This window comes from Oncorhynchus mykiss, chromosome 7 (genome assembly GCF_013265735.2).
Source record: "Oncorhynchus mykiss isolate Arlee chromosome 7, USDA_OmykA_1.1, whole genome shotgun sequence".
In the NCBI taxonomy this organism is placed as follows: domain Eukaryota; kingdom Metazoa; phylum Chordata; class Actinopteri; order Salmoniformes; family Salmonidae; genus Oncorhynchus; species Oncorhynchus mykiss.
Genome location: NC_048571.1, coordinates 149023 through 173440, shown reverse-complemented (window position 1 = coordinate 173440; position 24418 = coordinate 149023). Strand labels below are relative to the sequence as shown.

General features: G+C 41.9%; 1 protein-coding gene across 4 annotated transcripts; it reads left to right on the top strand.

Moving 5' to 3' along the window:
• The first annotated feature begins 6115 nt into the window (after nucleotides 1-6115).
• On the top strand, nucleotides 6116-22652 carry LOC110511225 (zinc finger protein 501-like). Of its 4 annotated transcripts, XM_036981895.1 has the most exons (5): nucleotides 6768-6850; nucleotides 7778-8016; nucleotides 8548-8643; nucleotides 16238-16471; nucleotides 20758-22652. In XM_036981895.1, the coding sequence occupies exons 4-5, from the start codon at nucleotides 16240-16242 to the stop codon at nucleotides 21855-21857; spliced, it is 1332 nt and encodes a 443-aa protein (XP_036837790.1). In that variant the 5' UTR covers nucleotides 6768-6850; nucleotides 7778-8016; nucleotides 8548-8643; nucleotides 16238-16239; the 3' UTR covers nucleotides 21858-22652. The 4 variants fall into 4 exon arrangements, with proteins under 4 accessions (XP_036837788.1, XP_036837790.1, XP_036837789.1 ...); XM_036981893.1 differs by lacking the exons at nucleotides 6768-6850; nucleotides 8548-8643 and adding an exon at nucleotides 6116-6242; XM_036981894.1 differs by lacking the exon at nucleotides 8548-8643 and having other exon boundaries at nucleotides 6769-6850.
• Nucleotides 22653-24418: the final 1766 nt, after the last annotated feature.

Sequence of the window (24418 nt, the reverse complement as noted above, 5' to 3'; positions counted from 1 at the left end):
GGTCTGCATCAACGGACTTCAGTGCAGGTAGTGCCTCATCAGAGAGAGAACATTTCAGTTGCTCTACAGTTCTGAAGCTGAATGTAATGATTTTCAGTTCTTTACATGTGTACTAATATTCAGACACATTCAGTTGTTTCTATATTTATCTATAATTCAGGGTTTTCACACGGGGCTTAAAGTAAATAAATATTAGTGCCTGAAAAAGTCCTTGAATTTGACTTGCCACTGTACGACCCCTGTGAGGTTTTCTGTCTATGCTCTGTAACCCACTACTATATCACGTAAGATTGAATTGTTTGAACAGCAGTTGTCTGTGTCTGTGTGTGTGTGTGTGTGTGTGTGTGTGTCAAGGACCGAGCAACATGCTGAGACTGCTGCATGTTGCAAAACTGTAGATAACAGCCCGGCAGATGCTTTGTCCTTGTGTTTGTATGTGACAATATTGAGCACATGGTGTGACTTGCTGTATCTTACAAAGTTGTGGTTAATCAGGTATAGGGAGGGGTGGTCATCATGAGGAGGTTTAACTGAGATGGAAAAATACTGAACAACACAATAGCAGGACCTGAGCAACTGTTATAACTAGGCTGCGATACCAGAACAGTAAGGATCTATACATCAATGGAGGGAGGACTCCAAGAAGCACCAAGAGATTAGGACTAGTCTGAGCAAGTCTAAAACCACGCTCAGCCTCTACTGTGATAGGCCAACAGACGGGTTGGAACTGTCTATCACAGTATAAGAACATCTGTTTGCGTACATCCAAACAGTTCTCTGTTTGCCCTGCAGGGTGGGACAGAGAGCCCGTGTATATACGAAAATTGCATTTACCATTTATTGCTTGAATTTAATTAAAGATAATTAACGACAGATTCTGACTTTTATTCTTCCTGATACCGGATTCGAAAAACGCAACTCTAACATGGTGACCCGACGTGATCCGGTTAAAGACCCCACTGGACATTGGTGTGCCACCCGATTGGCCAATACTGTCGTCGGACGGTGTTTCTCACAAAAAGACCGGTCTACTAAAAAGGTAAGCAGATACCTATTGTAATAACTGAAATTCTGCATATTGGCATTATCCAAATTTATTTTGTGAGAATACCTGTCTGACGTAAGTAACCAAATTATAACACATTTACATTGATAAAAACAAGTCACTGGAGATACGCAGTGGTAAATGCAATGTTGACTGGCCACATATTCTATGACATAACGAACTAATGTAATGTACTAGGTGAGATGCCAAGTGTGAATGTTTAAAGGGCGAGATGCCCTATTTTTAAAGTATGACTGAGGGTGGGAATTGATGTAACAGTGAATGAAGTGTATTACGTTCATATGGTGTAAATTGAAGCTTACTGGCGTGAATTAAGATTTGTAGGGTGTACGTTGAAGCTTACTGGCGTGAATGACGATTTGTGAGACTCAAATCGTGTGCATGAAATACGCTTGATATTCAGTCGGGGACTAATATCGGTATGAATGAGGTCGGGGACCTTCAGATGAGATGTCTGAGTTGTATTAATTTGAGCCTGCCAAGCGAGTGTGGGACATTAGTTATTTCAGTTGGAGCTGGTACATTAGTTATTTCAGTTGGAGCTGGTACATTAGTTATTTCAGTTGGAGCTGGTACATTAGTTATTTCAGTTGGAGCTGGTACATTAGTTATTTCAGTTGGAGCTGGTACATTAGTTATTTCAGTTGGAGCTGGTACATTAGTTATTTCAGTTGGAGCTGGTACATTAGTTATTTCAGTTGGAGCTGGTACATTAGTTATTTCAGTTGGAGCTGGTACATTAGTTATTTCAGTTGGAGCTGGTACACTAGTTATTTCAGTTGGAGCTGGTACATTAGTTATTTCAGTTGGAGCTGGTACATTAGTTATTTCAGTTGGAGCTGGTACATTAGTTATTTCAGTTGGAGCTGGTACATTAGTTATTTCAGTTGGAGCTGGTACCGGTGAGAATGTTTAAAAAGTCGCGGGCTTGCAGATGAGATGTTTGCACAGAGTTATATCATTGAATATTGAGGGGGTGTGCATGACTATTGGAAAAAGTGTTCAACTCTATTAACGTAAAATTATGTGTGTAAATTTATATTATGAGGTTTGAACCATACTAATATTGTAGAATTACATGATCAACATCTGAACATACGTTAAACATTAATTGAGCCACTGAGTAATAGATAAGATATACACTAGGTACGGAGACGAGGCGACGGGTGTGGTCGACGTAAGACGGGAAGGGTGTTCTAACCAAGTCAAGCGAATAAACGTATAGCAGATAACAAACCGACAACACCCCACCATGGAATGCTTAACTATTGAAAAAGTATCGAAAACATTGAAATCCACCTTGAAAGTGAATGGTGGTAAAGAAGGCATGGAATGGAAGCAGCGGGGTGAAACGATGTATAAAGAATGGATTGAGGAAGGCTATATCATCTCCCCCACCGGGCTCCCTGCAGAGGGCGAGCCGGGTCGCATCCTAGACTCGCTCAAACGGAAAGTGCATAAGACAAGCACCGAATGGAAGCAGGGGGGAACCAAATAAAGGGAAGATAAGAGATGCAATGGAAAAGGCCAAACTGAAGGAGAAAATTGGGTTGGCAATGCTGGAGAAGCTGCGGGAAATGTGCAGCGAGTCTACACCATCCACACCCAAGCCCAGCTCCACGGGGAGATTATATCCCCAACTACCCACAGCCCCTGAGCCCCCATCCTATGAAGGGTCGGAGTTGATGGCCCCAGTACTGGATGTAACAGCAACTGTCAATTATAACAAGAGACCAGAAGGGCATCACGACCAAGCTTGGGTCCCTTTGGCTCAAGACCGAGGGCCGGAAATTGATGCGCTACTAACAGCATCCCGCTCCCTGAGAGATGGGATAACGGAGCTGAGCAGAATACAGAGAGAGGAAAAAGGGAGGGAGTGCACAAGCGAACAACACAGTATGGAGGGCAGCCATGGGAATGGATGCTCGGGAAGCGCAGAGATGGACAGAGAAAGTGTAAACGACAGGGGTCAGGTATGGACAGAAGACAGTCTGACCCAGACACGAGAGAAAGAGAGAGAACGAAGGAGAGTATGGGAGGAGCTACAGCTGAGGCGCATGAAGCAAACTCTAGATAGAATGGAAGAGGAACATAGACTGAATAAGGAAGTGAGAAAGCAGCAAGGAGGAACAGGTGGCAATGGGGGACACTTCATACAACATTATACAATTATTATGATGTGTTACAGATGTGGAGGAAATGGCCACTATGCCAGGAACTGTGGACGACCCCCGCATATCAACAAGGCCTAACAAGGGGCAGGGGATATTCTGGGCCCCCACGGGGACGCAGTAACTGGGCACCACGTGGGCGGGGAAATTGGGGCGGATATGGAGGTGGTCACCAGCCTCAACAGCCATACTACCAGCAGCAGCCATCTGGTCCCGGTATGCCTGCTGGGGCAACAACTTCCTAATCCAAGCTTGATCCCAAGTATGGCCTGGCTAGGCCAAGAAACCGGACCTCATCAATGAAGCTGCCCAGAGACCCCAGTTAACGTAAATAACACCACCAACTACACATTTCCGCCTAGTGAGGAACCAGTAGTTAAAATTGCATGATTGGGGGTAAACAGCAGAGTATGTTGATTGACACAGGATGCATGTGGTCTTCTGTGCAAGCATCATACCCCCAAGACGCAAGCTTTCTCAGGGGTCTCGGGAAATATTATGAGAAAGCCATTTACCGTGCCACTGGATGTGTACTGGGATGACCTGAAAGTCACCCATCAATTCCTATACAACCTGGAATGTTCCATCGGTTTGATGGGAAGGGACCTACTCTCTAAACTTGGCTGTAGCATATACTGCAATGGACAGGGTATGCATGTAACAAACATTCCTCCAGCCAAACTAATGCCGATGCTGATGACCGAAAAGCTTGACCCTCCCTGAATGTTGTATTTGGGGGATACAGAAGAACCGGAAGAGAAATCACATGTATACTGGCTCAGGCTCCTGGATTGTGACCCAGACACTCCACGTGTCTGTCGTACTTTCCAGAGGTGGAAACCATGGATACAAACACTGAATGCTTACTACCCACTGGACGACCCACCACATGTTACAATGAACTACTCCAAGGAAAAGGACGAGATATATGAAGAAGCATGGTATGAAGACATGACCGAGAGACAGCCTATTGTACATAGCAGTCCCTTATATGTGCTCAGAGGGAGTGGCAACAAGCTGCATTACTACAGTGCACAACTGGACAACATTGAATGTGGCCAAACTGATTGCGCGAGACACATTGCTGCCCTGTCTAAGGCAATAGGGAAAACAGCTCATATCGTTATGAGACATCCTCTGGAAATCAACACAGATCACGGGGTGACCGCCTTTATTGGCTCCAAACTGTTCACCCTATGGAGCAAGAGGAAGTCGAACATCACAAAAAACGATCACGGCCAAGCACTTCACCTATGTGACAGAAGTAAACAACATGACGGATGGGATGGGAAACGGAGAACCGCACATTTGTGAAGTAAGGGCAGCAAAACAAGTAAAGGTCAGGATGGACCTCGAATGTCCAGTTGGAAGGACGGTTGTTGTTACAGGTCACAGACACCAGGAGAAGGTAACATAGCAGCATATGCAGTGGTGAAGCAAGGAGGAGGGACAGGAACACACGAGGTGGTAGAAGCAAAGAGATTGGACCCATCTGAGGCCTCAGCCCAGCTGGCTGAACTCCGAACACTAAGAAGAGCTCTGGAACTGAGCAAAGGGAAAAGAGTGAACATCTACACAGATTCTGCATAAGCACATGGCATTGCACATATAGATGGCCCACAATGGATGAGGAGGGGCTACCTGTCCAGCTCAAACGAACCCATAAAACACAAACAGGAAGTGCAACGACTAATTGAAGCGATACAGCTGCCAAGGAATGTGGCCATCGTGAAATGTAAAGGGCACAGTAAAGAGGGCACCAGTGTGAGACGAGGCAACGACAGGGCAGACCAAGCAGCCAAAGAAGCTGGAGGTTACACGGCACAACAGATGGTGCAGAGAACTGGAGAAACGCAAGATGAACTAACTATGGACACAGTCAGGCAGCTGCAAGAGGCCCCGGATGTATATGAGCAGACCGTTTGGAACAGGCATGGAGCCAGAAGAGACCATCAAGGGAGTTTATGGCTCTTGGACATAATTATAGTTTGGACCAAGTGGAGAAAGTGGAATTGAGGCAGGACAGATTATGGGGAGCGGGGGAACAAACTCGAGTGAGGAAGAAGGCCAGGTTCAGGATTCCGCTTTAAATATTGTCTGTGAAAGTTTCGAATTGGCTACTTTTGATTGAGATGTCCTTATATAGGTTAATTAAGGTTTTTAGAAATTGCCACCATAGACATGTTACCCGTTACAACCATCAAATATGTTAACCCTGCTTTCCCGCATTACTATCTAGTTAGCAAATAAGTTAGTGTTAACGTTAGCTAGCTAGCATGCAGGTATCCAACCAGAGTTTATTATGTTAGCCTAGAGAAAATAATATAAAATATCAATATCAAATTAGAAACGTTTTCAGAAATGTTGATGCTTACAATTATCATTGTGTTGCCGTCATGAGGAACAAATGTCGGGTGAATGACTTGCTCTTTCGTTCTGCTTCTCCCAGTTTTGAGGCATGACGGTTATAAATTGTAATCAATTCCATTGTGAGATTGTAAACTAATGATTTGAAATTACAGGTCAGTCTGTCTATATCAGAACATCTAACAAGATTTTAGATTTTTAAAATGTATTTTAAATCAATATTTCATGATATTGTGTATATAAAAAAGATAATCAAACTTATACTATATGCAATATAGTTGTATTCGTGTATCTAATGCATTTCAATGAGTACAAGCTGATCAGCCTGACCTTCAGCTAGATTTTGATCAAAACAGACGGACAATTTTGGGCTAAATAAAGTCAATGCTGGATGGACCTGATAGAGCCGAAATTCACCGTCCGTGGACGTCGCCACTGATGCCATGGCAAAGCCACGGTGAAATTCCCCTTTAACCTGAAGTTTTGGGCTTTTTTCAATGCAGGATTCAGTCTGGTTTTGGGGAGGGAAATATGGCGAAGCGGAAGTGCTGTTCAAGTCTGATATCTCCCAGTTGAGTAAAGTTGGTCAGAAGGAATGGAAGACGGAGACGACGAAAAATGGAGCAAACCGACCAAAGGTTGTAAACGAACATTGGTTTCTTTTGGAGCGCGATTCATCAAAAATTATGTATTTTTGGGTGATCATTTGAGGTCAGGAAGATGGTAAAGGAGGCATGGTGAAAGGTAGAGTCTGTCAGAGTGACCAGTAATGGTTTTGTTTTGATTATCATGCGTCTCAGAAGAGTAGGAGAGAGCATTGTTTTTCGGAGCAGGGCACCGATAAAATGTGTTATATCTGGAGTTTCGTTGAAAGAGTGAAGAGTGTCTGCCTACTCATGTGATGCTGCAATATGTAAGATACGCGAATAAACCACTGCAGTTATGAAATTTGTAAAATAATGGCCATATTTAAAGTGTGTCGACGGAATATTTTTGGTATTTATTAGGATCTCCATTAGCCGCTGCAAAAGTATCAGAATTGTTCACTTCTCTCATTGACTTGTCAAACCCATGCTTGGTCCGCTTCACAAGCGTTATCTGAAGTCTCGCGTTGTTACGTCTCTGGGTTTAGAAACTGGTAGTGGGGAACAGGAAGTTCCGCGCAGGCGCGCATCATTCTTCAGAATAAAGGATACGTCAGAATTGTGCAGTCGAGACGACAACTTCTGTGTCCGTATTACTACTGGTATGTAATAGCACGTTATAATATCTAAAGAACATGTCATAACATGCTAGGTAACAAATACGTCAAGTTATTATCACGTTTGATAACGGTTTTATGTGCTATTTGTATGTCAAAACGCGTGAGTGAACGTGATCACTTTTTTTTTTACAAATCACATAGTGACTTTGGGTTAGTCTGAGTGGATGTATATCATTTTGTCAAGGTCATTTCATTAAGGATCAATTTATTTGAGATTTCTGGATTCGTTTTACATGTCGTTTTTGGTTTTGTGTCAAATTCACGAAATTGTAAAATGGCGGTTCCCCCTCGGTCTGCATCAACGCACTTCGGTGCAGCAGAGATGGACCATTTGACGGTCGCACTACTGTTTTGGAGCTGAAGTTTTCTACATGTGTACTAATATTCAGAGATATTCAGTTGTTTCTGTCTATCTATAAATGGTACTATGGTGTGAACGGAAATACTATTGGTTTTTGATATGAATAATACAGTGAAGACAAGGTTATTCAGGAAAATAGTACATAGTGCTGCCTGAAACATACTGCAAACTTGTACTGAATGGTTTTTGAGGCATTTATGTGAATTCAGGAAATCTACTCTAGATTAACTGCATTTACAGTTTGTAGCCTAATTTAAAGTGTATACTTTGTCTAATGTGAATTAATTAATGTTTTGTCAATGCTTAGCTACCTCATCTATTGGAATGAGATCAGTGCTTGTCTTGGACAGGAGCTCACCGGAGCTGATTACCGTCACCTCAAATGTTTACTGTTTGAGCTCATGTTCCTCTTATAGAATATTAGCTCAACAGTATTGTGGAGCTCCTGCACCTAAAATAAACCATATTTTTAGAGAATAAAGTAAGTCTTGACAGTTCTGGCACTAACTTTTGTGTCCGTTTCTCTTTATTACTACTGGCTGACTCAGATTAAGTCTGAGGCCAGTAACATCAACAGTGAGGACAAACCCAACCTGCCTCTCTCCTTCCACACTGAGTAGAAACCTACAGTCACTGGGTCCAGATTGTGACAGCGGAGCCCAGTTTGCACTGCAGGATCCAGAGATGGCATCAGTGAAGCTGGAAGACTGCAGTCAAACACTGGAGCTGAATGTCATCATTAAAGATGAAGAAGAGGAGGAGGAGATTGGAATATCTGTTTCTCATGGTAAGAGCAGGTTCTGTCTAACTAAGTTGGTGTTTTTCATTACCACTTCCCACTGGAAAAGTTGCTGTAGAACTGTTTAATTTTATTTCACCTTTATTTAACCAGGTAGGCCAGGTGAGAACAAGTTCTCATTTACAACTGTGACCTGGCCAAGATAAAGCAAAGCAGTGCGACACAAACACAGAGTTACACATGGGATAAACAAATGTACAGTCAATAACACAATAGAAAAATCTATATGCAGTGTGTGAAAATGTAGTAAGATTAGGGGGGTAAGGCAATAAATAGGCCATAGTGGCGAAATAATTACAATTTAGTATTAACACTAGAGGGATGGATGTGCAAGTAGAGATACTGGGGTGCAAAAGAGCAAAAATAAATAGCAATATGGGGATGAGGTAGTTGGGGTGGGCTATTTACAGATGGGCTGTGTACAGGTGCAGTGATCGGTAAGCTGCTCTGACAGCTGATGCTTAAAGTTAGTGAGGGAGATATGTCTCCAGCTTCAGTGATTTTTGCCATTTGTTCCAGTCATTGGCAGCAGAGAAGTGGAAGAACATGTGGCCAAATGAGGACTTGGCTTTGGGGATGACCAGTGAAATATACCTGCTGGATCGCTTGCTACGGGTGGGTGTTGCTATGGTGACCAGTGAGCTGAGATAAGGCGGGGCTTTACCTAGCAAAGACGTATTGATGACCTGGAGCCAGTGGGTTTTGTGACCAATATGAAGCAAGGGCCCAGCCAACAAGAGCGTACAGGTCGCAGTGGTGGGTAGTATATGGGGCTTTGGTGACAAAACAGACGAGACTGTGATAGACTACATCCAATTAGCTGAATAGAGTGTTCGAGGCTATTTTGTAAATGACGTCGCCAAAGTCAAGGATCGGTAGGATAGTCAGTTTTACGAGGGTATGTTCGGCAGCATGAGTGAAGGAGGCTTTGTTGCGAAATAGGAGCCAATTCTAGATTTAATTTTGGTTTGGAGATTTTTTAATTTTTTTATTTTTATTTTTATTTCACCTTTATTTAACCAGGTAGGCCAGTTGAGAACAAGTTCTCATTTGCAACTGCGACCTGGCCAAGATAAAGCATAGCAGTATGAGCAGACAACACAGAGTTACACATGGAGTAAACAATTAACAAGTCAATAACACAGTAGAAAACAAAGGGGGAGTCTATATACAATGTGTGCAAAAGGCATGAGGTAGGCGAATAATTACAATTTTGCAGATTAACACTGGAGTGATAAATGATCAGATGATCATGTACAGGTAGAGATATTGGTGTGCAAAAGAGCAGAAAAAAAATAATAAATAAAAACAGTATGGGGATGAGGTAGGTGAAAATGGGTGGGCTATTTACCAATAGACTGTGTACAGCTGCAGCGATCGGTTAGCTGCTCAGATAGCTGATGTTTGAAGTTGGTGAGGGAGATAAAAGTCTCCAACTTCAGCGATTTTTGCAATTCGTTCCAGTCACAGGCAGCAGAGTACTGGAACGAAAGGCGGCCAAATGAGGTGTTGGCTTTAGGGATGATCAGTGAGATACACCTGCTGGAGCGCGTGCTACGGATGGGTGTTGCCATCGTGACCAGTGAGCTGAGATAAGGCGGAGCTTTACCTAGCATGGACTTGTAGATGACCTGGAGCCAGTGGGTCTGGCGACGAATATGTAGCGAGGGCCAGCCGACTAGAGCATACAAGTCGCAGTGGTGGGTGGTATAAGGTGCTTTAGTGACAAAACGGATGGCACTGTGATAGACTGCATCCAGTTTGCTGAGTAGAGTGTTGGAAGCCATTTTGTAGATGACATCGCCGAAGTCGAGGATCGGTAGGATAGTCAGTTTTACTAGGGTAAGCTTGGCGGCGTGAGTGAAGGAGGCTTTGTTGCGGAATAGAAAGCCGACTCTTGATTTGATTTTCGATTGGAGATGTTTGATATGAGTCTGGAAGGAGAGTTTGCAGTCTAGCCAGACACCTAGGTACTTATAGATGTCCACATATTCTAGGTCGGAACCATCCAGGGTGGTGATGCTAGGCGGGGATGCGGGTGCAGGCAGCGATCGGTTGAAAAGCATGCATTTGGTTTTACTAGCGTTTAAGAGCAGTCGGAGGCCACGGAAGGAGTGTTGTATGGCATTGAAGCTTGTCTGGAGGTTAGATAGCACAGTGTCCAATGACGGGCCGAAAGTATATAGAATGGTGTCGTCTGCGTAGAGGTGGATCAGGGAATCGCCCGCAGCAAGAGCAACATCATTGATGTATACAGAGAAAAGAGTCGGCCCGAGAATTGAACCCTGTAGCACCCCCATAGAGACTGCCAGAGGACCGGACAGCATGCCCTCCGATTTGACACACTGAACTCTGTCTGTCTGCTGATGCTTAATGTGAGTCTAGAAGGAGAGTTTACAGTCTAACCAGACACCTAGGTATTTGTAGGTATAGAGTAGTGATGCTAGTCGGGCGGGCGGGTGCGGTCAGCGATCGGTTGAAGAGTATGCATTTAGTTTTACTAGCATTTAAGAGCAGTTAGAGGCCTTGGAAGGAGTGTTGTATGGCATTGAAGCTCGTCTGGAGGTTTGTTAACGCAGTGTCCAAAGAAGGACCAGAAGTATACAGAATGGTGTTGTCTGCGTAGAGGTGGATTAGAGAATCACCAGCAGCAAGAGCTACATCATTGATATATACAGAGAAAAGAGTCGGCCTGAGAATTGAACCCTGTGGCACGCCCATAGAGACTGCCAGAGGTCCAGACAACAGGCCCTCCAATTTGACATTGAAAGCCTTGGCCAGATCGATGAATACGGCTGCACAGTACTGTCTGTTATCGATGGCGGTTATGATATCGTTCAGGACTTTGAGCGTGGCTGAGGTGCACCCATGACCAACTCGGAAATCAGATTGCATAGCAGAGAAGGTAACTTGGCTTTCGAAGACTTTAGATAGGCAGGGCAGGATTTCATGATGAACTGTTTCAATTAGAAGGTACATGTTATTTCATGCTATTGAGACTTGGTGGTTTGACACCAGTATTGTCACCATTTGTTTTATTAACTGGTCTATCTGGAGTGATCAGAGAGTAGACTAAAGAAGTGAAGTAGACAAACTGCCAGTGTTTTAAAGTTCTATGAAATGAGTCTGTGTAGTTTCTAACCCTTGTGATAGTGAGTGGAGGATGATATAGCTCATAATTTTCATAACTTATGAGGTACTTTTAGAATAGTTTTATTCCCATTTTGTATTGCACAGCCTACTGATATGAATACATACAGTACCAGACTACTGATATGAACACGTACAGTACCAGCCTACTGATATGAATACGTACAGTACCAGCCTACTGATATGAATACGTACAGTACCAGCCTACTGATATGAACACGTACAGTACCAGACTACTGATATGAATACGTACAGTACCAGCCTACTGATATGAATACGTACAGTACCAGCCTACTGATATGAATACGTACAGTACCAGCCTACTGATATGAATACGTACAGTACCAGACTACTGATATGAATACGTACAGTACCAGCCTACTGATATGAATACGTACAGTACCAGCCTACTGATATGAATTTGTACAGTACCAGCCTACTGATATGAATTTGTACAGTGCCAGCCTACTGATATGAATACGTACAGTACCAGCCTACTGATATGAATACGTACAGTACCAGCCTACTGATATGAATACGTACAGTACCAGACTACTGATATGAATACGTACAGTACCAGCCTACTGATATGAATACATACAGTACCAGCCTACTGATATGAATACATACAGTACCAGCCTACTGATATGAACACATACAGTACCAGACTACTGATATGAATACATACACTACCAGACTACTGATATGAATACATACAGTACCAGCCTACTGATATGAATACATACAGTACCAGACTACTGATATGAATACATACAGTACCAGCCTACTGATATGAACACATACAGTACCAGCCTACTGATATGAATACGTACAGTACCAGACTACTGATATGAATACATACAGTACCAGCCTACTGATATGAATACATACAGTACCAGCCTACTGATATGAATACATACAGTACCAGCCTACTGATATGAACACATACAGTACCAGACTACTGATATGAATACATACACTACCAGACTACTGATATGAATACATACAGTACCAGCCTACTGATATGAATACATACAGTACCAGCCTACTGATATGAATACATACAGTACCAGCCTACTGATATGAATACATACAGTACCAGCCTACTGATATGAACACATACAGTACCAGACTACTGATATGAATACATACACTACCAGACTACTGATATGAATACATACAGTACCAGCCTACTGATATGAATACGTACAGTACCAGCCTACTGATATGAACACGTACAGTACCAGACTACTGATATGAATACGTACAGTACCAGCCTACTGATATGAATACGTACAGTACCAGCCTACTGATATGAATACGTACAGTACCAGCCTACTGATATGAATACGTACAGTACCAGACTACTGATATGAATACATACAGTACCAGCCTACTGATATGAATACGTACAGTACCAGCCTACTGATATGAATTTGTACAGTGCCAGCCTACTGATATGAATACGTACAGTACCAGCCTACTGATATGAATACGTACAGTACCAGCCTACTGATATGAATACGTACAGTACCAGACTACTGATATGAATACATACAGTACCAGCCTACTGATATGAATACATACAGTACCAGCCTACTGATATGAATACATACAGTACCAGCCTACTGATATGAACACATACAGTACCAGACTACTGATATGAATACATACACTACCAGACTACTGATATGAATACATACAGTACCAGCCTACTGATATGAATACATACAGTACCAGACTACTGATATGAATACATACAGTACCAGCCTACTGATATGAACACATACAGTACCAGCCTACTGATATGAATACGTACAGTACCAGACTACTGATATGAATACGTACAGTACCAGCCTACTGATATGAATACATACAGTACCAGCCTACTGATATGAATACATACAGTACCAGCCTACTGATATGAACACATACAGTACCAGACTACTGATATGAATACGTACACTACCAGACTACTGATATGAATACGTACAGTACCAGCCTACTGATATGAATACATACAGTACCAGACTACTGATATGAATACGTACAGTACCAGACTACTGATATGAATACATACAGTACCAGACTACTGATATGAATACATACAGTACCAGCCTACTGATATGAATACATACAGTACCAGACTACTGATATGAATACGTACAGTACCAGACTACTGATATGAATACATACAGTACCAGACTACTGATATGAATACATACAGTACCAGCCTACTGATATTAACACATACAGTACCAGCCTACTGATATGAATACGTACAGTACCAGCCTACTGATATGAATACTTACAGTACCAGCCTACTGATATGAATATATACACTACCAGACTACTGATATGAATACATACAGTACCAGCCTACTGATATGAATACACACAGTACCAGCCTACTGATATGAATACATACAGTACCAGCCTACTGATATGAATACACACAGTACCAGCCTACTGATATGAATACACACAGTACCAGCCTACTCATATGTATGCATACACATACAGTGCATTCGGAAAGTATTCAGACCCCTTGACTTTTTCCACATTTGGATACGTTACAGCCTTATTCTAAAATGGATTAAATGAAAAACGTTCCTCATCAATCTACACACAATAACCCATAATGACAAAGCAAACGCAGGGTTTTAGAAATGTTTAAACATTTATAAAAAAACTTAAAACAAATGCCTTATTTACATAAGTATTCAGACCCTTTGCTATGAGACTCGACATTGAGCATCTTGTTTCCATTGATCATCCTTGAGATATTTCTTCAACTTGATTGTTGTCAACCTGTGGTAAATTCAATTGATTGGACATTGATTTAGAAAGGCACACACCTGTCTATATAAGGTCCCATATTTCACAGTGCATGTCAGAGTAAAAACCAAGCCATGAGGTGGAAGGAATTGTCCGTAGATCTCCATGAAAGGAAAAATTCACACGCTGGTTAAATCGCGGCACGGTCTGCGTCAACGGATTTCAGTGCAGACAGTGTGGATGCAGCAGAGAGACAATTTTACGGTTTGAACTGCTGTTTTGAAACCAAATGTAATGATTGTGTTTTCTACATGTGTACTAATATTGACACATTCAGTTTGTGTTCATCTATAAACGTTACTATGGTGTGAACAGGAAATACAATTGTTTTTTGAAGTAAAACAGTGAATACAAGGTTATTAATGAAAATATCACATAGTGCTGCCTAAAACAAACCGTAACCTTGTACTAAATGGTTTGAGTCATTTATGCATTTATCTACTACAGGTTAAGTTTTAGCTCAAAAGTATTGTGGAGCTCCTGCACCTACAGTGGGGAGAACAAGTATTTGATACACTGCCGATTTGCAGGTTTTCCTACTTACAAAGCATGTAGAGGTCTGTAATTTTTATCATAGGTACACTTCAACTGTGAGAGACGGAATCTAAAACAAAAATCCAGAAAATCACATTGTATGATTTTTATTTTGCATTTTATTGCATGACATAAGTATTTGATCACCTACCAACCAGTAAGAATTCCAGCTCTCACAGACCTGTTCGTTTTTCTTTAAGAAGCCCTCCTGTTCTCCACTCATTACCTGTATTAACTGCACCTGTTTGAACTCGTTACCTGTATAAAAGACACCTGTCCACATACTCAATCAAACAGACTCCAACCTCTTCACAATGGCCAAGACCAGAGAGCTGTGTAAGGACATCAGGGATCAAATTGTAGACCTGCACAGGGCTGGGATGGGCTACAGGACAATAAGCAAGCAGCTTGGTGAGAAGACAACAACTGTTGGCGCAATTATTCAAAATTGGAAGAAGTTCAAGATGACGGTCAATCACCCTCGGTCTGGGGCTCCATGCAAGATCTCACCTCGTGGGGCATCAATGATCATGAGGAAGGTGAGGGATCAGCCCAGAACTACACGGCAGGACCTGGTCAAAGTCCTGAAGAGAGCTGGGACCACAGTCTCAAAGAAAACCATTAGTAACACACTACGCCGTCATGGATTAAAATCCTGCTCAAGCTAGCGCATCTCCAGGCCCATCTGAAGTTTGCCAATGACCATCTGGATGATCCAGAGGAGGAATGGGAGAAGGTCATGTGGTCTGATGAGACAAAAATAGAGCTCTTTGGTCTAAACTCCACTCTCTGTGTTTGGAGGAAGAAGAAGGATGAGTACAACCCCAAGAACACCATCCCAACCATGAAGCATGGAGGTGGAAACATCATTCTTTGGGGATACTTTTCTGCAAAGGGGACAGGACGACTGCACCGTATTGAGGGGAGGATGGATGGGGCCATGTATCGCGAGATTTGGCCAACAACCTCCTTCCCTCAGTAAGAGCATTGAAGATGGGTCGTGGCTGGGTCTTCCAGCATGACAACGACCCAAAACACACAGCCAGGGCAACTAAGGAGTGGCTCCGTAAGAAGCATCTCAAGGTCCTGGAGTGGCCTAGCCAGTCTCCAGACCTGAACCCAATAGACAATCTTTGGAGGGAGCTGAAAGTCCGTATTGCCCAGTGACAGCCCCGAAACCTGAAGGATCTGGAGAAGGTCTGTATGGAGGAGTGAGCCAAAATCCCTGCTGCAGTGTGTGCAAACCTGGTCAAGAACTACAGGAAACGTATGATCTCTGTTATTGCAAACAAATGTTTCTGTACCAAATATTAAGTTCTGCTTTTCTGATGTATCAAATACGTATGTCATGCAATAAAATGCAAATTAATTACTTAAAAATCATACAATGTGATTTTCTGGATTTTTGTTTTAGATTCCGTCTCTCACAGTTGAAGTGTACCTATGATAACAATTACAGACCTCTACTTGCTTTGTAAGTAGGAAACACTGCCGATTTTGCAGGTTATCAAATATAAACAGTACCGGCACCCAAAATGAGTATCGGCAACTATTTCAGTCCAAGTGAATTGAATTAGATAATTGAACAAGAAAAAATATAATATATTTAATAGAGAATAAAGAAAGTTCAGTTCTGTCAAGAAAATAACTTTTTTGTCTGCTTCCCTTAAACTACTTGCTGACTCAGGTATGAGGCCGGTAACATCAACACTGAGGACAAACCCAGCCTGCCTCTCTCCTTCCAAACTGAGTCCAAACCTACAGTCACTGGGTCCTGATTGTGACAGTGGAGCCCAGTTTGTACTGCAGGATCCAGAGATGGCATCAGTGAAGCTGGAAGACTGCAGTCAAACACTGGAGCTGAATGTCAACATTAAAGATGAAGAAGAGGAGGAGGAGATTGGGAAATCTGTTAATCATGGTAAGAGCAGGTTCTATCTAATATTTTTGTTCGTTACAACTTCCCACTGTTTATGAAAAGTTGCTGTAGAACTGTTTCATGATGAACTGTTTCAATGAGAAGGTAGATGTTATTTCATGCTACTCAGACTTGCCTGGTTTGACACCAGTATTGCCAGCATTTGTTTTATTCACTGGTCTATCTGGAGTGATCAGAGAGTAGACTAAAGAAGTGAAGTAGACAAACTGCCAGTGTTTTAAAGTTCTATGAAATTAGTGTGTGTAGTTTCTAACCCTTGTGATAGTGAGTGGAGGATGATATGAAATGAGTCTGTAGTTACTAACCCTTGTGATAGTGAGTGGTCGAGGATATGAAATGAGTCTGTGTAGTTACTAACCCTTGTGATAGTGAGTGGAGGATGATATGGCTCATCTTTTTGACTTATGGGATAGTTTTAGATTAGTTTTATTCTCCTTTTGTATTGAGCAGCCTACTGATATGAATTACGTACAGGTAGCCTAGTGGTTGGAGAGATGGGCCAGTAATCGAAAGGTTGCTGGAACGAATCCCTGAGCTGACAAGTTCAAAATAAACTCGGCAAAAAAATAAACGACCTCTCACTGTCAACTGCGTTTTATTTTCAGCAAACTTAATGTGTAAATATTTGTATGAACATAATAAGATTCAACAACTGAGACAAAAACTTAAGAAGTTCCACAGACATGTGACAAACAGAAATGGAATAATGTGTCCCTGAACAAAGGGGGGTCAAAATCAAAAGTAACAGTCAGTATCTGATGTGGCCACCAGCTGCATTAAGTACTACAGTGCATCTCCTCCTCATGGACTGTATCAGATTTGCCAGTTCTTGCTGTGAGATGTTACCCCACTCTTCCACCAAGGCACCTGCAAGATCCTGGACATTTCCTGGGGGAATGGCCCTATCCCTCACCCTCCGATCCTACAGGTCCCAGACGTGCTCAATGGGATTGAGATCCGGGCTCTTCGTTGGCCATGGCAAAACACTCACATTCCTGTCTAGCAGGTGTGATGTTCGGATGTATCGATCCTGTTCAGGTGTTGTGGTCTATTCCAAAGGCCAAAATCAACATCCTCACGAATTCTACAGATTTTCATGCAGTTCTACATCATTTTGGATGACTGGAGACGTTGGCAGAATCATTTTTAATACCTCACAGATGACCAAAATGACAGACTACTTTAACACGGATAAACTGAGAATCTGAGGTCAATATAAACAACCTTGTCTATAATCCATCAATTTATTTGTTTAATTTTTATTTCAACTTTATTTAACCAGGTAGGCTAGTTGAGAACACCTTTATTTAACCAGGTAGGCTAGTTGAGAACACCTTTATTTAACCAGGTAGGCTAGTTGAGAACAAGTTCTCATTTACAACTGCGACCTGGCCAAGATAAAGCATAGCAGTGCAACAGAAACAACACAGTCAATAACACAATAGAAAACAACGTCTATATACAGTGTGTGCAAATGGCATGAGGAGGTATGGCAATAAATAGGCCATAGTAGCAAAGTGATTACAATTTAGCAGATGAACACTGGAGTGATAGATGAGTAGATGATGATGAGCAGATGAGGACAAACCCAGCCTGCTTCTCTCCTTCCACAGTGAGCCCAAACCTACAGTCACTGGGTCCTGATTGTGACAGTGGAGCCCAGTTTGTACTGCAGGATCCAGAGATGGCATCAGTGAAGCTGGAAGACTGCAGTCAAACACTGGAGCTGAATGTCAACATTAAAGATGAAGAAGAGGAGGAGAAGATTGGGGAATCTGTTTCTCATGGTAAGACCAGGTTCTATCTAAATTTGTTGTTCATTCCAACTTCCCACTCTGCATGAAAAGTTGTAGTAGAAGTGTTTCATGATGAACTGTTTCAATGAGAAGGTAGATGTTATTTCATGCTACTCAGACTTGCATACCAGCATATCCAGCATGTGTTTAATTCACTGGGCTATCCTGAGTGATCAGAGAGTAGAATAAAGAAGTGAAGTAGACATGCTGCCAGTATTTTAAAGTTCTACAAAATTAGTATTTAAAAAAATATTTTACCTTTTATCTAGGCAAGTCAGTTAAGAACAAATTATTATTTACATTGACGGCCTACCTCCCGGGCCAAACCCGGACGATGCTGGTCCAATTGATCGCCACCCTATGGGACTCCTAATCACGGTCGGATGTGATAAAGCCTGGTTACTAACCCTTAGATAGTGAGTGGAGGATGATATGGCTTTTACCCACTTTTAGAATAGTTTTATTCCCCTTTTCTATTGTACAGCCTACTGATATAAATACATATGTTACCAGCCTACTGATATGAATACATATGTTACCAGCCTACTGATATGAATACATATGTTACCAGCCTGCTGATATGAATACATACAGTGCCTTGCGAAAGTATTTGGCCCCCTTGAACTTTGCGACCTTTTGCCACATTTCAGGCTTCAAACATAAAGATATAAAACTGTATTTTTTTGTGAAGAATCAACAACAAGTGGGACACAATCATGAAGTGGAACGACATTTATTGGATATTTCAAACTTTTTTAACAAATCAAAAACAGAAAAATTGGCCGTGCAAAATTATTCAGCCCCCTTAAGTTAATACTTTGTAGCGCCACCTTTTGCTGCGATTACAGCTGTAAGTCGCCTGGGATATGTCTCTATCAGTTTTGCACATCGAGAGACTGACATTTTTTCCCATTCCTCCTTGCAAAACAGCTCGAACTCAGTGAGGTTGGATGGAGAGCATTTGTGAACAGCAGTTTTCAGTTCTTTCCACAGATTCTCGATTGGATTCAGGTCTGGACTTTGACTTGACCATTCTAACACCTGGATATGTTTATTTTTGAACCATTCCATTGTAGATTTTGCTTTATGTTTTGGATCATTGTCTTGTTGGAAGACAAATCTCCGTCCCAGTCTCAGGTCTTTTGCAGACTCCATCAGGTTTTCTTCCAGAATGGTCCTGTATTTGGCTCCATCCATCTTCCCATCAATTGTAACCATCTTCCCTGTCCCTGCTGAAGAAAAGCAGGCCCAAACCATGATGCTGCCACCACCATGTTTGACAGTGGGGATGGTGTGGCTTTTACGCCAAACATAATGTTTTGCATTGTTGCCAAAAAGTTCAATTTTGGTTTCATCTGACCAGAGCACCTTCTTCCACATGTTTGGTGTGTCTCCCAGGTGGCTTGTGGCAAACTTTAAACAACACTTTTTATGGATATCTTTAAGAAATGGCTTTCTTCTTGCCACTCTTCCATAAAAGGTCAGATTTGTGCAATATAAGACTGATTGTTGTCCTATGGACAGAGTCTCCCACCTCAGCTGTAGATCTCTGCAGTTCATCCAGAGTGATCATGGGCCTCTTGGCTGCATCTCTGATCAGTCTTCTCCTTGTATGAGCTGAAAGTTTAGAGGGATGGCCAGGTCTTGGTAGATTTGCAGTGGTCTGATACTCCTTCCATTTCAATATTATCGCTTGCACAGTGCTCCTTGGGATGTTTAAAGCTTGGGAAATCTTTTTGTATCCAAATCCGGCTTTAAACTTCTTCACAACAGTATCTCGGACCTGCCTGGTGTGTTCCTTGTTCTTCATGATGCTCTCTGCGCTTTTAACGGACCTCTGAGACTATCACAGTGCAGGTGCATTTATACGGAGACTTGATTACACACAGGTGGATTGTATTTATCATCATTAGTCATTTAGGTCAACATTGGATCATTCAGAGATCCTCACTGAACTTCTGGAGAGAGTTTGCTGCACTGAAAGTAAAGGGGCTGAATAATTTTGCACGCCCAATTTTTCAGTTTTTGATTTGTTAAAAAAGTTTGAAATATCCAATAAATGTCGTTCCACTTCATGATTGTGTCCCACTTGTTGTTGATTCTTCACAAAAAAATACAGTTTTATATCTTTATGTTTGAAGCCTGAAATGTGGCAAAAGGTCGCAAAGTTCAAGGGGCCGAATACTTTCGCAAGGCACTGTATGTCACCCGGTACAGCCAGAAGAGGACTGGCCACCCATTTGAGCCTGGTTCCTCTTTACGTTTCTTCCTTGGTTCCTTCTTGCTGTGGAGTTTTTCGTGGCCACTTTGCTGCTACATTTGCATTGCTTGCTCTTTGTGGTTTTAAGCTGGCTTTCTGTTTCTGTAAAGCACTTTGTGACAACTGCTGATGTAAAAAGGGCTTCATAAAATACATTTGATTGACATGTATATCACACCAACTGACTGTTTCTTCTGATGTTGTTCACACAGGAGACCATGTTGAGACATTCTCTACATCCAGAGAGCAACAGCAGAAAGATCACAGAGCTAAGAGGTCTCACCCCTGCCCACATTGTGAGGAAATATTCCCATTTCTATCAAAGCTAAAAGTACACCTAAAAATACACAGAGGAGAGAATCAATATTCCTATACTGACGGTGGGAAGAATTTCACAACATCCAAGACTGTGACAGTTCATCAGAGAGTGCATACAGGAGAGAAGCTGTTCTCCTGCTCTGACTGTGTAAAATGCTTCACAACATCAGCTAGACTAAAAGTTCATCAGAGAACACACACAGGAGAGAAGCCTTACTCCTGCTCTGACTGTGCGGCGAGTTTCTCTCTACTGTGCAACTTAAAACGTCATGAACGTATACACACAGGAGAGAAGCTTTACTCCTGCTCTGACTGTGCGGCGAGTTTCTCTCTACTGTGCAACTTAAAACGACATGAACGTATACACACAGGAGAGAAGCCTTATTCCTGCTCTGATTGTGGAAACAGTTATTCTCTACTGGGCCACTTAAAAAGACACCAACATATACATACAGGAGAGAAGCCTTACTCCTGCTCTGACTGTGGAAAGAGTTTCTCTCGACTGGGCCACTTAAAAACACATAAACATATACATACAGGAGAGAAGCCTTACTCCTGCTCTGACTGTGTAAAATGCTTCATAACATCATCTGAGCTAAAAGTTCATAAGAGAACACACACAGGAGAGAAGCCTTACTCCTGCTCTTATTGTGTAAAATGCTTCACAACATCAACTAGGCTAAAAGTTCATAAGAGAACACACACAGGAGAGAAGCCTTACATCTGTTCTAACTGTGCGGCAAGTTTCTCTCTACTGTGCCACTTAAAACGACATGAAAGTATACACACAGGAGAGAAGCCTTACACCTGCTCTGACTGTGCAGCAAGTTTCTCTCTACTGTGCAACTTAAAACGACATGAACGAATACACACAGGAGAGAAGCCTTATCACTGCACTGACTGTGAGAAGAGATTCTACAGATTGGGCCATTTAAAAAGACACCAATGTGTACATAAAGGAGAGAAGCCTCATCACCTCTCTCAGACCAGCTAAGATTAGACACTCCACTTAATTCTCATCTCATAAAATAATTTGCAACGTTGAATTGGATCAAATGAAGAAAGTGTAGAACACTCTGTTCTAATCCTATTGTTTCTCACTGTGAGAGAACTGTGCAGAGGAAAGAGAGCGTTCTAGAATGTTAGCCTCTCTTTACTTTACTGATCAGTGTGTACCTTGTCAGTTTTGGTGTGTTTTGTTAGCTTCTACTGTAAAGATATTGACATGACCTTGGATTTGCCCTTAGGGTTGAATATCCTCTGTGAGGCTTCTCACAGTGGAGTCTGACGGTTAACAGGGTGGGACTGCTTCCCTCTACAGTTGTCTGTGGGAATGAGATAGTAGACACAACCTACACTGAGTGTACAAAACATTAAGGACACCTGCTCTTTCCATGACCAGCTGAACCCAGGTGAAAGTTATGATCCTTAATGATTTAGTTGTTGTGTATTTGTTATGGATCTCCATTAGCTTTCAACAAACAAACAAAACTGCCGTTGCAGTGGGCTAAGGAATGAAAACACTGGAAAATTGGAACCATACTGCCTGGTCTGATGAACCCTGGTTCCTGTTGTTTCACGCTGATGGGAGGACTGGGGTATGGAGGAAACCACGAGGACATACATCCAGTGGTGGAAAATGTACCTAACTGTCAGACTGAGTGAAAGTAAAGATACCTTAATAGAAAATGACTCAAGTAAAAGTCACCCAGTAAAATACTACTGGAGTAAAAGTATTTGGTTGTAAATATACTTAAGTATCAAAAGTAAAAGTATTAATCATTTCAAATTCCTTCAATTAAGCAAACCAGATGGCACAATTGTCTTGTTTAAAAAAAATATTACAGACAGCCAGGGGTAGACTCCCAACACTGACATCATTTACAAACGAAGCATTTGTGTTTAGTGAGTCTGCCAGATCAGAGGCAGTGGGGAGGACCAGGGATGTTATCTTGATAAGTGTGTGAATTGGACCATTTCCTGTCCTGCTAATCATAAACAATGTAACGAGTACTTTTGGGTGTCCGGGACAATGTATGGAGTAAAAATAAAATGTATTTTCTTTAGGAATATAGTGAAATAAAAGTTGTCAACAATATAAATAGTAAAGTACAGATACCCCCCCAAAAACTTCTAAATTAGTTTAAATATTATTTACTTAAGAACTTTACACCACTGCATGCATCCACTCCGTGTGTCAGCATTGCAGGCTGGTGGTGTGATGGTTAGGGTGTGTTTTCAGGACACACATTGGGGCCCTTGATAAAAGTTGAGCAATGTTTGAATGCCACAGGATATCTAAATAATTACTGCCAATCAGGTGCCTCCCTTCATGGCAGCAGTGTATCCATCTGCAAATAGATTTCTTCAGCAGGATTACGCCACAAGGCTTGTCCAGGAATCGTTCCAAGAACATGACAGTGAATTCAGTTTACTGCAGTGGCCTGCCGAGTCACCAGATCTCAATCCAATTGTGCATCTGTGGGAGGAGATGGAAGGAGCAATTTGGAGTAGAGATCCACTCCCAGCCAACTTGACACAATTGTGGGAAGCATTGGAGTCAACATGGGCCAGCATCCCTGTGGAACACCTTCAACACCTTGTAGAGTCTATGCCCGATGAATTGAGGCTGTTCTGAGGACAAGGGGGGGAACTCAATATTAGGAATGTGTTCCTAATGTTTATGCACTCAGTGTATATCAGATAAAGATGGCGTGATCAGTTCTCAGCATTATTTTCGGTGTAATATTTTATTACTAAGCTTTTGTTTAATGATAAACAGGGAATTAATCAACTGTTTATTAAATTGCATTTTAATACTTGATTCATTATTGTAGTCATTGATGATGAATGTATTTGAATAACTGTGTTGAAGTTGATTGATCTGGCGGCAGGTAGCCTAGCGGTTAAGAGTGTTGGACCAGTAACTGAAAGGTCGCGTGTTTGAATCCCGAGCCGACTAGGTGAAAAATCTGTCAAGGCAATTAACCCTTATTTGTCCTGTAAATCGCTCTGGATAAGAACATCTGCTAAATGACAAGAATGTAATGAAAAAAATATGTTTGTACATACATGTTTTCTCTCTTGTGTATAATTCAATGAAATAAACTCTTTAAAAACAGCCGGAAGAGTTTGTGCATATATTATGACAACATTTTGTGAAGTTTTTGTTTTCGTTTTGGGCTTTGTGTAAGGGTTTTTTCGGCTGTTTGTGCACACACACACACACACACACACACACACACACATTTTTTCTTGGAGGCAAGTCGGTAGCCGAAGTTTAAGCCCGTTCATTTGTGATTGGTCAACAGCACTCAACATTAATGACAGATTTGAGTTATCTATTTTGAGGAAGTGGCGATAGACCCTTTTTCAGTACTCAACGCGCTGACGTCACTCACAGATGTGTGCGACTCTTGGCAGCAGTCGTCTAGATGTACGTTTTTATTACTTCCAAACAAAATATCTTTGAGTTTATATACGCTTACAATGTTTTGATTCTTGCTTGAACAGTCGCTAAGATCACAGAACGCTTTCGTTCATTGATAAAGGCTA